The sequence below is a fragment of the Pituophis catenifer genome, unplaced genomic scaffold, assembly GCF_029215685.1.
Source record: "Pituophis catenifer annectens isolate HBS135680 unplaced genomic scaffold, rPitCat1.0.hap2 SCAF_2, whole genome shotgun sequence".
Classification (NCBI taxonomy): domain Eukaryota; kingdom Metazoa; phylum Chordata; class Lepidosauria; order Squamata; family Colubridae; genus Pituophis; species Pituophis catenifer.
In genome coordinates this window covers 135463382-135477382 of record NW_027256882.1, presented here as the reverse complement: position 1 = coordinate 135477382, position 14001 = coordinate 135463382, and the positions used below count along the sequence as shown (strand labels likewise).

General features: G+C 38.3%; 1 protein-coding gene across 1 annotated transcript in view; it reads right to left on the bottom strand.

The window, feature by feature from the left end:
• The window catches only part of CACNA1G (calcium voltage-gated channel subunit alpha1 G), a 407319-nt gene that overhangs the window by 23797 nt on the left and 369521 nt on the right, over positions 1–14001 (bottom strand). The window contains exons 29-34 of the mRNA XM_070934658.1: positions 12169–12302; positions 10567–10637; positions 8724–8802; positions 8489–8610; positions 7034–7378; positions 3537–3677 (exon numbers count right to left, since the gene is read on the bottom strand). Coding sequence (XP_070790759.1) covers positions 3537–3677; positions 7034–7378; positions 8489–8610; positions 8724–8802; positions 10567–10637; positions 12169–12302 — 892 coding nt within the window. The remainder of the gene's footprint in view (positions 1–3536; positions 3678–7033; positions 7379–8488; positions 8611–8723; positions 8803–10566; positions 10638–12168; positions 12303–14001) is intronic.

Sequence of the window (14001 nt, the reverse complement as noted above, 5' to 3'; positions counted from 1 at the left end):
TGAATTCTGCATGTCTTGTATTGTTCCAGTTAGCAATTTTGGCTCTCTATATTAATACAGGTGTAAACTGGTTGACTGGATTGACTGAAGAGAAGAAAATCTTTGTTTCCTGTTAATTTCTCATTTCCCCGAAATATGTAAGAAAGTTGCTGAATTTCACTCAATGATAATTGCTGTAAGGAGGATTTGGAGTCCAAGAATAGAATTGTTAACTCAAAATTACTATACTTTATAAAGGATTTCCTACAAATTCTGATTTGGTAGTAAATGGACCTGAGATTGAGAACTAAGTACCACAACAATTTGAAGAAGACAGATTATCATGCTATCATCAATAAAAATTAAAATAATAATTTTTTATTGTCACTTAGGACAAACATTTTGGAAATGGACAGTACAGAAGCTATCTTGAAAATTTCCTCTCAACTCCCCTCTGGCCCATGGAAAATAGCTAGATATAATGGTATATGAGAATGACCTTGGGAGATGAGGGAAAGAGATGCTGCCTAGCGAACAATCAGATAAAGAGGGTGGGGGCTGTAGCTGAATAAAGAGCAGAAAAAAGAAGAAAGGATTTGCCTAACTTATCAGGCAGTAAAAAGTAATGGTGGGAGAGCTGTACATTTGGACTTGCAAGGTTCCGTTAACGTAGCCTTACAATAAAGTAGAGTTAGCTGATCTTGTTATGTTTCCTCTCTGCTCTGTTTGGGTGGCTGACATTATCTTAAATTATTCTTGGAAATGAAGCTTCCAGACTGATATTAGTACTTGTTACTTCAGCTGATAAAAATGAAAGTTGATTTCGTGAGTATATTTCAGAACTATTATATTTATTCTCTACAGTGAAGGCCAATCTACTAGCACAGATATATGGAGCCGGGATCATATAGTCTCCACTACGTTGTAAATTGCTGCATTATAATAATTTTGCCTTATCATCAGGATCAAAAAATGTTATAATTTTATTGGAGAAGGAGTGGCCCAGCCAGGGGGAGGAGTCAAGTGAGGATTTAGTCTGGAATCTTTACCTAGGCATAAGAGGGCAAGTTTTAATCCTGCTTGAAAGCCATTGAACTTTATCTAGTCTGACCCAGGTGCAAACTACCAGTCTGCTGTGAAATAGGCACTTTCACATGTGGGTCTGGTTGTTCGCTCCTGACAAATGTTCTGTTATTTAGTGAGCTGACAAACTTTGAAAAGGCTAATAGTAGGAACTTTGGAGAGCAAGTTTGGTGTAGGATTAGGGCACCAGGCTAGAAACCTGGAGACTGTAAATTGTACTGCTGCCTTAGGCACAAAGCCAGCTAGGTGATCTTGGGCTAGTTATTTTTTCTCAGCCCTTGGAAGGAAGCTGAAGCATCACTTTTGAAAAACATTGCCGAGAAAACTGCAGGGACTTGTCTAAGCAGTCTCTGAGAATCGGACATGATTGAATGAGAAGAAAAGAAATCTTAACTCATGTTTAATTTAATCATTTAAATTAGTTGGTTTCAGTAACTTGGAGTTGATAAAAAAGCTTTTTTTCTCACCTAGGAAAGAAGTACTCTTCTGTGATTATACCTTTTAGAATATCTGTATGCATCATTTAAGGGAAAATCTAAGACTTGCTTCAGGAGTTTTTTCCTTATCCATCTGCAAATTTAATTCAATGATCAATCAAACTATAATTAATATACCAAGGTATCTTTAATCAGAACTACTAGGAAATCTTACTGGCAGATTGATGTTTCATTAAGCAAACTAAATCTCTTTACAGGAATAAAATAAATACATGTTCTCAACCGGTAGCTCACACATGGAAGGTGGGGAGAAATTATAAGAGAGGGATGGCATTTAAATGTGATCATTCTATTTCAGAGTTTTAATGATCTTTAAAAAATAAAAATCTCAAAAATGATCGGAAATTATTGGAATCTGTGCTATCTGTTTTCAACATTTATGATCAAGGAGAGTTCTAAGGGCTACCAGAAAGAAAATTTAAGTATCATATGCCTGTCCCCACCCCTAAGAGAAACTTTCTTTGTGGTCTTACATAACACAACAGATATAAATGCATATGAAATAAGAATGTTTTTTAAAAATAATATGTTTTTAAGGACAATTGGGTTTGCAAAGAATTGTTGCAAATATTGCAGTTTCAAAAACTGCAATCAAGAAACTGGGTTAGTGGGAAAAACAGTGGGAAAAGGTTACAGGTGGAGCACTTTGGACAAGGACATTGAATCTTATCAGATTCTAATATATTGCTACAAAGGCTCCCACAAAGCTTGTTGAATGAAGAAACAAAGCTTACAGCAATTTTGTAAACTCTCAGTACTATAGTAACACAGAGTCTCTATGTATTTTGGATGTATTTGCTTCACTGTATTTTAACAGGATGTTATTGCTTTACTGTAATTAGATTATTTTAGCTCAATCAGAATTGGATTTGAAAGAAGAAAGAAAAGAAGCTTCCTTTTGATACCAAAATTAAATATTAATTTAATATTTGAAATGTTAAGTTACATCAGCCCTTTTGTCCCAGTGAATGTACTGAACAAAGTGCCAAGAATCTCTATATATTTTCTTGGCCATCCCCACTCCGGTTACAAGCAGGCCAGTTCTTCATTTGTTGACATGTAACACAACTTTCAGCTTAGATTCCATGCAGATGAATTGAAAAATCAACACCTTATCTCTACAGTTATAGAGAAGCTGTCCAGGTCAATTCCAGACTAGTTTATTTTAGAGGAAATTGCTTTTCATTGGATTCTAACCTCCAGACACTGTATGATAGTGCTGCTTTTCCCCCTTTAAATTGCCATGTTCATGAAAATAGGAGGGAGAATGTAAAGGGAAACAAAGAAATCATTTCAGAGCTATATGTGGAATTCCTTTCCAATATTTTTTAGGGGGAGGGCAGAAAGAAGGATCTGCCTATTAAGTTTAAATTCCATAGCTTTGTCCTATGATCATTTTCTAAAGATAGAAACAAATGGAGAATTCACTGGTCCTATATGTACATGCATTTTTTTTAAAAAAATAAATAATTGCAATTAAACTGAAGAATCCACCCCTCCAAAGTACCAGTAAGATGATACCATCTTCCCCTTCTGAACTGTTACACAGAAATTGTTTTGCCCTCTGCAAAAAGAGAGAAAAGGCCACGCGTGGCACTTTGTATTTTTGCACTTTGCATGGAATAAAGGATCCAAGACATGCAGAAAGAAAGCAGTGGCATGGTTTTTCGTTTACTAAATCCTTGGCTTGAGTTTAGTTATGGTTTCACCTCCATAGTAATGGGATTAAATCCTCCTGAATTCAGCAAGGTTTCTGACTGAACCCTAATAAGACCAGGTTGAAAATAAGGCCTATTTTCAACAAGAAGAAATCCATTTGCCCACAGCTTTTATTTGACAGTTAGAAGGTTTACTCAGAAATAAGCAATACTGAATTGAATGGGAGAAACTTACAGGTGCATGCATACCAGATGGCATTCTTAGCTAAGTCTATTTGTTATCAAATAAGAAACCCTTTTGGAAATTAATAATATTAACCTGTTTCTCAGGGTTGTAAGTGTCAGTAGTTGGAAGGGCATAATGATGGCATACAGAGCCTGACAGGTTGTCCATCAGCTTCAACTCTCCTTCCAGAGATTCCTGGATCAGCAGTGATATGGTATCAAACAAGTGTCTTTCCTGGGAGGAGTGCCAAATAGCATGCAGAAGAATAGGCCAGGCCAAAGAGAGAGGAATGGAGGGGGGAGAGAAAAGGAGGGTTGGGGGAGGATAGAGAAAGAGAGAAAGAGAGAGACCATGTAGGAGACAGAAGGAGGAAGAAAAGAGAGACAGAAAAAATGTTTTCAGACAGAACAGTAGTTGTTGAAATGGCCAGGAAGAAAAGACAGGGACAGAGAAGGGAAAAACAACAGTGCAATAATACCATAGTCAGAACTTTTCTAAGACATTGCTACACACAAGACTGAAACTAAACACACGGTAAGGCCAGTGGGACACATTACATTCATCCAGAGCAGTGACTGGCAGCTATCTACCGATTGGCAGAAGTACGGCTGTTTTGCAGGGCTATCATACCAACATGACAAGGGACAAGTGCAGCAGAAATAAACAACAAATGTGCACAATTTCAAATGGAGGTGAGAATGGAAGCCAGCACGAAGCGTTGGCATCACGCAATAGCATCACCGTAACCACTTGAGAGTAACATGGTTTTCAGAGGTGCTGGTGGCTTGCCGTATCTGTGACCTAAGTGCTCTCAATCTCTAAAAATCAGACCCTTGACTTAGCCTCTAAAGAATGAATGCAAGGCAAACTTTTGAAAACAGGAAGAGACTGAATAAACACTGGTTTTCCAGAACCACTATCTGCTGGTGCAGGCATGTAAATGCTTCCTCTTGGAAAATAACTACTATATACTCAGTTGTTGCAACAGTGAGCTATTCTTGCCTATGTCCTGCTTGAGTCAGGAATAATTATCTTGAAATACTGGCAAATAAATCTCCTATACGGCCAATGAAATCCTTTTCTTAATTCCATTCCCAGATGTAGATATGGGCAGAATTTACCTGAATCTGGCTGACATTTGAGCAATGCAGAATGCAAAAAGAGACATCAAGTTGGTTTCAAAATCTAAATTACAGATGTTTTCTGGTTTGGTGGCAATCTCTGTTCTTTTAGTTACAAGTAAAGGGTGGTTTACAAGAACTCTGTATCTCATCTGGTACAATAATTCCAAAGCATTTGGAGTTCAATGTTACACTAGGAACTGCGGCCATGGGAGGAATTTTCAAATAAAAGACCTAAAAAGTCACTGGTAACAGGACTTCCTGCTCAAAATGCAGCCAAATGAATCATCTTTGTGTAACAATTGTGTGGGGATGCTGAGAAAAACAAGGGATTGGGGAGTTTATATGGCTCTAGTCCAGAAGAGGTGGGAGGAAATTTTAGAAAGACGAAATACAAATGGGAAATATTAGCATTAGGTATCAGAACTACATTTCATTGGTTCATGGTTTCCCCATTGACTTTGCTTGTCAGAAGGTCGCAAAAGGTCAGAAGGGGATTATATGACTCTGGGACACTGCAACCGTCATAAATGTGAATCAGTTGTCAAGCATCCAAATGTAAATCATGTGACCATGGGGATGCTGCAATGGTCATAAGTGTAAAAAATGGTCACAAGTCACTTTTTTCAGTGCTGTTGTAACTTTGAACAGTCACTAAATGAACTGTTGTAAGTCGAGGATTACCCGTACGACAGAGAGGGCTCATGGGAACTTCAGTTTAGCTACCTGTGGAAGCTCCAAATATGGACTGTTAAATACAGTAATGTTTTACAATTGTTTTGTAGAAGTGGATATACAGTACCATTTGAACTCAGCCTTAAGCTTATCTTCATGCGTCTCATAATTAAGATGGCGTAAGAACAATGGCTGCCTTTTGAATGGTTTTGAGGTAGTTCCTGCCACAAAGCCCATGCTACAATCAGAACTGAAAGTCTCTCAAATGGCAGAGCTTTAGGTCACCATCTAGTGAGCTGTCAAAGTCAAAAAGTCTAATCCATCTGAAATCCAAATGCTCCGGTTTAAATTATATACCCAGCATCGCTGAGTTCCCTTTGACTTTCCATGATAAGGATTTAATCTGAGGTTACCGAACTAATTCAGAGTTTATAATTAAGAGTTGTCATCCTATGTATGCTTGCTCTAAATCTAGAGAGATTTATTTTCTAATAACTGAAACCTTAAAACATTTGTATTGTGCACAGGATTCTGAAAGCCAAAGAATTCTCGAAAAAAATATGATTCTTAATTTCCATTTGCAAGGCTCCTAATTTCAGAAATGTCTGAGATGTTGAGATTAATATACAGTGTAAAGCTTCTGAAGTAACAGGAGAAGTAATAACTTAGCAGCAGTACTACTTTCTATGCAGGAAACAGCCAATGTGTATGATGCCATGAGTTCCCACAGCTATAACCTAATACAACAATGAATATAGTTTATGGAACATGCAAGCAAGGAAGCATGCTGATCACACGACTCTGCAGGATTATAATATAGGAATTGTATTCCTCTTTCACCAACCATTTCTTGGAATGCAGAGATTTTAATTAAAGGGACACTAGCAAGGAGAAAGAGTACTTTCATTAGCTATTGAAATGACACTCAAGAGTTTAAAGATATAATTGGCATAGTAATGCGGGCAAATATTACTATGAGACACCTTTCCTTCTGTGATAGGCTTTTATCAGGAAAAAGAATTGGCAGTTTTAGAGAGTTTTGAGAAATTCTAACCTTCTAGTTTTGATCAGACACAGTTAATAGCCTATTTGAATAATGAACAAAAAATATTACAGCCATTTGCAATGAGCCATATTTCTGCAGGTAATGAATTTAGGATCGATTAATGAGGAGGAAAGACAATTTCCATATATGAAATAGGAGATTCCCCCACTCTACTGATATGGACTTGTTGGTGATTGTTGGAGCTACACTCATGTGAACAGTGGCTGGAAGTTTTAAACAATAAAACTGAATATTGCTCTGTAATGGTAAAAATCAGACACCTACTTGAATAATGAAACTGCATACCAGACATACAGATGCAACAGTGAGCAGGCACTCTTCTATACAGGTGCCTGCTCTCACCTACTACATAGATGCATGATTCCATTGAGCAGCCTTTTGAATTGCAAAGGCATCTTTGAGAGAAACCTTAGGGGCCTTTTCCTCCAGCACTGCCAGTAATGAAAGCTGTGTCTGAGATCTCAGAGCCTCTATTATAAATGAGTTAAGGGGCTGCAGAACACTCTTTGCAACCAATTAATAACTTTGCATGGACATCTAATATGTTTGGCCTGCTTTTGTTGCATAAGGCTTTTTTTCTAGACACTTGGGAATTTTGCAGAGAAAAAGGAATACAACTCTCTGATAAATCACTGGAACCACTCAAACTTAGATTTGAGTGTATACGGTATGTTGCCGGAGACAAGTGAAGGCCACTCCTCACTTCACCCACCACCTGAGCTTCTCACCATAGGATGAACCACGGACAGCTGAGAATTCACTTTGATTTGCTTGGGGTTGGCGTATCCTCCAGGACTCTCAGGCCAGTCTCCTGTGTTGCCGCTTGTCCACATGAAAGAGTCAGAAGGTGGCTGCACACCCGGTGTGATTGTCTTCATTTCCATTTCCAACTCCAGCTCCAATTCTGCTTCTTCTTTAGCTTCCTTGTTGCTCTCCTCCAGGTGCTTCATCAGGACAGCAATCACCACATTCACCAGGACAAACTGGGCTGTCAGCACAAAAGAGACGAAGTAGATAGGCGAGATGACGGTGTTGTAACAGGTGGATTCCTCATCGCAGTCCCGCAATGTGTCCTGGGAGGGAACAGAGGGAAGTGAAGTGGAAATGGGTGTGGCTGAGAACTTCAGGCAACTAACTTGTTGGGATTGGCAGTCTATGCCACTCAGATTCTAGCTTCAAGCCTATATGGCCAGACCCCATGTGGAAGATGGCGAATGAGTGTCGTCCATGTCGATCAGTTTCTATAGAATTTTAGGAACTTGACCACTGAAAAATCCTTCTACTCTTCTAGAATGTCTTATTTTTGATACGCTGGATGAAATCTTTGAAAAAGCTACCTTCCCACATACAGGCACAATACATTCAGAACTGCATAACATTCTGACATCTATAGATAATTCAGTGTATTTGCAATGGCTGCTTTCTTGCTTTGGCCAAGACCGAAAGATTTCATGATTCCAACAGAATAGGCCTAATCCACCAGAGCATTGGTAGGGGTGATTAGAGCCTGAGAAATGCCAATAACATCAATAATGTGCTGAGTTTGGTCATTTTGGCATTGTTTGAAAACATTTACCTAACTCAGAAACTAATTACTCTGGTTTTACTCATATTAAGCCTGTCAATTAGTTCTGGACAACTTTTTGGTGTCCTTATTTTAACTGAAATAAAATAGTAGGTTGGTACAAAACGACATTGTGTATAGCCAGAGTCTTTTAAAATTAGGTGCTTTAAGAAGTTTCAGTACAAACAAGCCATGATGCCAAACCTCAGTTGCAAATTACAAAAGGATTCTGAAAGCTGCAAGTGTCAGTGGGGGCTATATGGTTCTGTGGGTTGCCTCTTCATGATCTTGATGATGTCACAATCACAATGTGATCCCTGATTGGCTAAGGTCTATTCCATGAATAATGCAAAAAAAGGGAAAGCTTAATCAAGAACCGGGGGTGGGGTGGGGTGGGGTAGGAACGATACCTATTGCTGCAAAAATTAGAAGAAACAATTTGGATAAGTATATATAATTTGTTATTTACTTGTATATCCTGAATACTGCCGCAGTATCTAACATACTTAAAATTCAGAGAATGAAAATATTCAGAACAGTAGTTGTGTCTGTCTTTCAAGAGCCTGAAAATATATGTTGTGTTTTTCTACTCATTTTTTTTTTCTGATGGCAATTTTACCTTCATTATCCCATTCCAATTGTCTCCTGTGGATACACGGAAGAGTGTGAGGAAAGCCATTCCAAAGTTGCGAAATGTTGCATGCCTCCCTAAACCCTCGCAGGGATGAGTGTCATCACATTCTATGTGCGCAATAAAAAAAAATATATATATATATAAATACGATTTAGTCATAAAGGGTTTTTTTTTGTTACCACAAATAATTCTATAAGTTCAGGTGGTGCAGAAAACTTACCAAGATCCCCAAACAACTCCACTCCAAGAGCTGCAAATATGAAAAACAACAACATGAAGAGGAGACCTAGATTCCCCACCTGCAAAAAAATAAGAAACAAAAGGGAAAAATACTCATTGAAGTTATATATCACCCAAGTAACTCTCACAATGAGGAATGTACATGCTATTTTAGTCTCCCACAGGTAGGGACATGCCACTTTCCAGATACTGCTGAATTAGTATTGTCAGTAAACATGGCCCACAGTGAGGGATGCTGGGAACTGTAATTCATCAATATTTGGACATTATTAAGTTCCTGCACCTGAATATATCTCCTTTCCTTCTTCAGCTTTACTAAATCTCATCTGGTCACTAGTCTAATGCTATGATTTCTTACGTGTGTGAACAAATACACATACTTTAAATTTAAATGTGCATAGTGTTGGTCAGGAGAGAACGACTTGCATTGAGAAAAAGGATTCTGAAATCTTTTCCTGATCCCCAAATGCCCAGCTGAATAAATAAACCAGTTTTAAATGTCAAGCGACTAGTCCACTGACTACAACTTGCTCCAGTAAAAAAAAAAAAAAAAGAAAGAAAGAAAGAAAGAAAGAAAGAAAGAAAGAAAGAAAGAAAAATATTTGAAAGTTTAAAAGCTGAGCATATGTTTCTGCTCCAACAAGAGTTGTAGCTTTGGGATGTTGTGCACACTGCATGGTGCCTAAGCACAATATCAGATTACTCCCTGGCCCATGATATAGCACTAACAAGAAATCTTGTCTTCTACACCTGGTGCTTTTCAGATGCATTGGACTATGACACCACATGGCCACACTGCCTGGGAATTATGAGAATTAATACATCTGAAGGGAACCAGGATGAAGAGACTTGTTCAGGGTCTGAAAAATTAGCATTTCTGAGCTGTGGAATTGATCTTTGCTCTGAAGATCAGAAAAAAAAAATCAGGAAAACAAAAAGTAGCGGAGTGCTTACATTTTTAGACTTTCATTTCTATTCAAGTTTTTAAATTTCAAAACAGGTTTAATTTCACACCATTAAATGTGTGTGAATTGTATTCATACAGCAAGTGGTGTCATGAGACTTCAACTAATTAGCTTCAGAGATTGGAATCTTTTCATGGGAAAGCAACATTCTCTTTTGAATTGGCGCTAACTTACACACAATGCCTCTTGCTCATGGATGGACAAACACAATACAATTTTCCTCCTCCATCCTATCCCCTCTATTTCATTAATGCCAGTTGCTTCTTACTTTTTCTTAACTTATTTTAAACAGATAGATGGTTTCTGAATTGGCACAATCCTAACTTCCTCGCTCTTCTTTTTTCTCACTGCATCAAGGTACTGATTTACTTTGGGGTATGTATGTACGGGCACAAATTGTAGGAGAAGGAATGGCAGAACCTGAGGGGGGGGGGGGAGGCAGAGTTAAAAGAGGGATCAGCCCAGAATCCCTATTTAGCCACAAGCAGATTTAACTTCATAGGGATTCTAAGCTGATCCCTCTTTTAACTCCACCCATAAGTTCTGCTACTCCTTCTCCTTCACAAATGAATACTTATATCTGATACAATTTTCTTGAAAAGGCCAAATCTGTGATGATTAGTAAATGGATAACAAAACCGAGCAGGAGGTAAACTACACTGAAAAACATACTAGAAAAAGAATAGTAGCTGAAGAATTCAGGGGAAAAGCAGTTGATTTCAGCCAATCCACAATAAAGTTCTAGCCTTCAAGAAGACACCAATATAAAAAACTTGTACAGAATTATCTAAATTACTAAGATAATTAGACAGTAAAGGAAACTTAATGGAAGCCTGGATGATTAGACTGAAAGGTTACCTGAGGCAGTGCTTGCATGACTGTATCCAGAAGAGCTCTCATCCCTACAGCCATCTTCAGCAATTTTAACACTACAGAAAAATGAAAGATTTGTGATGTGATTGCCAAAATAATGATGCATGGGAAGGAAATGCAAATTTTAATATTCACAATAATTACCCGAAGAATCGTGTCCTAACATCCTCCACTAAAAGTTAATGTGCAAGATAATGTTTTATGGAGTCTTCTTCAACCTAGAAAACTTTGAGCGTGTTGGACTTCAGTTCCCAAACTTTGCATTGGGAAAGCTGTTCAGTAAGATATCCTATTATCAAAACATGGTGCCTAAAATGTATAAAAACTATGTCCTACACAGAGGTCCCAAGAAGGAAGTTCCAATTCTTTCACTCACTTCCTGTTGTAATGTTGGCGATTTCAACATTACAACAGGAATTGAAAGGGGGGCTTTCCTTCCCCTCCCCGGCAACTACTGAGCAAAGCAAACCAGTTTTCAAAGGTCAGAAATTTATCTAATCTACAGTTTCTGAAAAATCATCTTTGATCTGAAGAGCTAAGTGGCCAAGTACATGCTCGCTGATTTAAATGGCACCAAGACTGAGAAAGAAATCAAAGTTGTTTGTACTCTTTGATTCCAAATCTAGGACACAGCAATAGTGAGCTTGTGATCTTCCAAGCTAAGGACTTTATAGCCTAATGTCACCAGGCTCCACTTGTTCCATAATAGACTCCTTTAATACTTTGTTGCCTAGAGCAAACAACACCATGTATAATTAATAAATAACACCATTGAAATACAGTGGCAGAAATTAATCAGAGTAGTTGGGACTACTTTTTTAACTCATTACTATTTGTAATGTATGACACCCAATCAAGAGTTTACAGCTATAACAGTAAACCTGTTTTTGAGGAGATATGCTAGTCTAGGATTGGAAAGACCCAGATACAAATCCCTGCTCAGCGATGAAGGTCAGTGATCTTGGGTTGGTCAATTTAACTATGTGCATAAAATGGGGGAAAGGGAGAACTTTGGGTGACATCTTGAGAACACAGAAATGGAGGAAGCGCCTTCTGTTGAGAGAAGTCACTGATTCATCTAGTTCCAGGGATGCAAGAGATCAAACTGACACCTTTTCCACGCAAAATAAGTATTTATTACTAGACAATCGGTTGGCTATAATGGAGCTATTAGCAATAGCAGTAACACATAGACTTATATATAGTGCTTCACAGCCCTCTCTAAGCAGTTTATAGAGTCAGCCTATTGCCCCCAATAATCTGGGTCCTCATTTTACCGACCTTGGAAGGATGGAAGGCTGAGTCAACCTTGAGCTGGTGAGACCTGAACTGCCTAACTGCCGGCAGTCGTCAGTCAGCAGAATTAGCCTGCAGTACTGCATTCTAACCACCTCACCACCACGGCTCTTAGCTATTAACCTGACTAATAAGGCAAAATAATAGAGCAAGGTTAGCATTAGCTTTGTAGTGGATGCTTAAGCTGTATATATGCTATGTAGAAGACTCTAGTATGCCAGAAATGATCAGTTCTATTTGGCCAAAAGATTTATGGCTGCAGAGCCCCAGAAACAATGGGGGGGGACTGACCTCGAGCAATCCTGAGGACCCTCATAATGCGGATAATGGTAGGGTTGATGGGCAGTGATGCATTCACCTCAATCTCTTCCAGCGTGATCCCCATGATGGACAAGAGAACAATTGCTAGGTCTAATTGATTCCATCTGAAGATGAGACAAAAATCAAATGGAAAAAAAAAGCTAAATGAATTGTTAGCAAAGGAGGGGGTTATATGACAAAGAATTCCAATCATTTCAGGCATTTATGCATTCATGAACTGACACTCCACCTTTAGCAGTTTGTGAGATGAAGCAAATTAAACAAAAGATGTCTTATTAGGATACAAATTTAATAAAGTCTGAATATACTGCTACCTGGAACGGAGAAGGCAAAAATGAATTAATCTGCAGGGCAACAGAAAGAAGAAAAAGATAAATGTTGACTTCCTTTCCTTTAAATGCTTTATTCAAAGTATCATACATTTCTCTAAATGTTTTATTCAACTGAATTTAGTTTTTCCAAAATCTTTTTAAAAAAAGATTTGCCCTTTCTTTAATTGCTATTGTGGGTGGGTGGGGGCTACGTAAGGAAGATTTTCAAGGTTATATGGCAAAGATGTGGTTGAGGTACAAATGAAGAACACGATGCTCTTGATGAAGAAGTATCACATTAATTCTATATGATCCAGGTTTATTCAATATACTCACTTTTTGTGTCTATATATGTGTGTCTGTGTCTGAAAGAGTTCTTCACAATTTAATCAGCTCACTAAAATAATGACAAATAACTAGCACTGAGAAACTCTCTGATTTGCTGCTACTGCTCTGTAAGTAAATGCATTATTTGGGACTGCTGAACATATGGGGAGATATGACAATGGCACTAACAGCTGACTGTTCTGCATGCTCATGAGCAAATTAGATCCAAGATCTCCATTTGGCCCACATGGGCACATTTAGAATCGTGAGATCAGGTTAGAAGCACAAAATGGCTACCATGGCAAACATGACCATCTTTCCCGAGTTTGCTCTTCACCGTCCCTTCTAATCTCCCCATATAGTAGCTGTCACCTCAGTTTGCCTTTGACTTTTTACTAAATAGGTAGGCGTGCCAAGCTGTAGTCTCCTTTCATTTCTTTAAAAAGAATGCCTCAAGGATAAATGCATTTTTGGAAATAAAGATTGTGTCTGAGGCTGGTATTTTGCATTGCAGCATGCTAACTTCTCATTTGAAAAACATAAAAGAATAAAGGTACAAACTATAGGAAGCAACAAGGGAGGAGCCAGCATGTTTCTGGTGCTTATGAGGGCTACAGTGACGACCCAAGTTATCAGTGTGATGGGAAGAAGATTGGTTCACATTATAGGTAGTCCTTGACTTATGACCACCATTGGTATTGGAACTTCAATATGGTCATTAAGCGAGTTGCACCTGATTTTATGACTTTTTTGCTGGGGTCCTTAAGCAGATCAATGCAGTCATTAAGTGATTCATGCAGTTGTTAAGCAAATCTGGTTTTTCACAATGACGTTGCTTGTTCGAAACTCCTGGGAAGGCTGCAAATGGTGATCACATGACCCCCAGATACTGTAACCATTGTAAATACATTTTTTTTTAAAAAAATTTGATTTATATGCCGCCCTTCTCCGGAGACTCAGGGCGGCTTACAATGTGCTCAGCAATAGCCTTCATCCTTTTGTATATTTATACAAAGTCAGCTTATTGCCCCCACAACTGGGTCCTCAATTTTACCTACCTTAGAAAGGATGGAAGGCTGAGTCAACCTTGAGCCTTGGCGAGATTCGAACCTGCAGTAATTGCAGGCAGCTGGTCTTAATAACCAGCTTAAATACATAAATACAT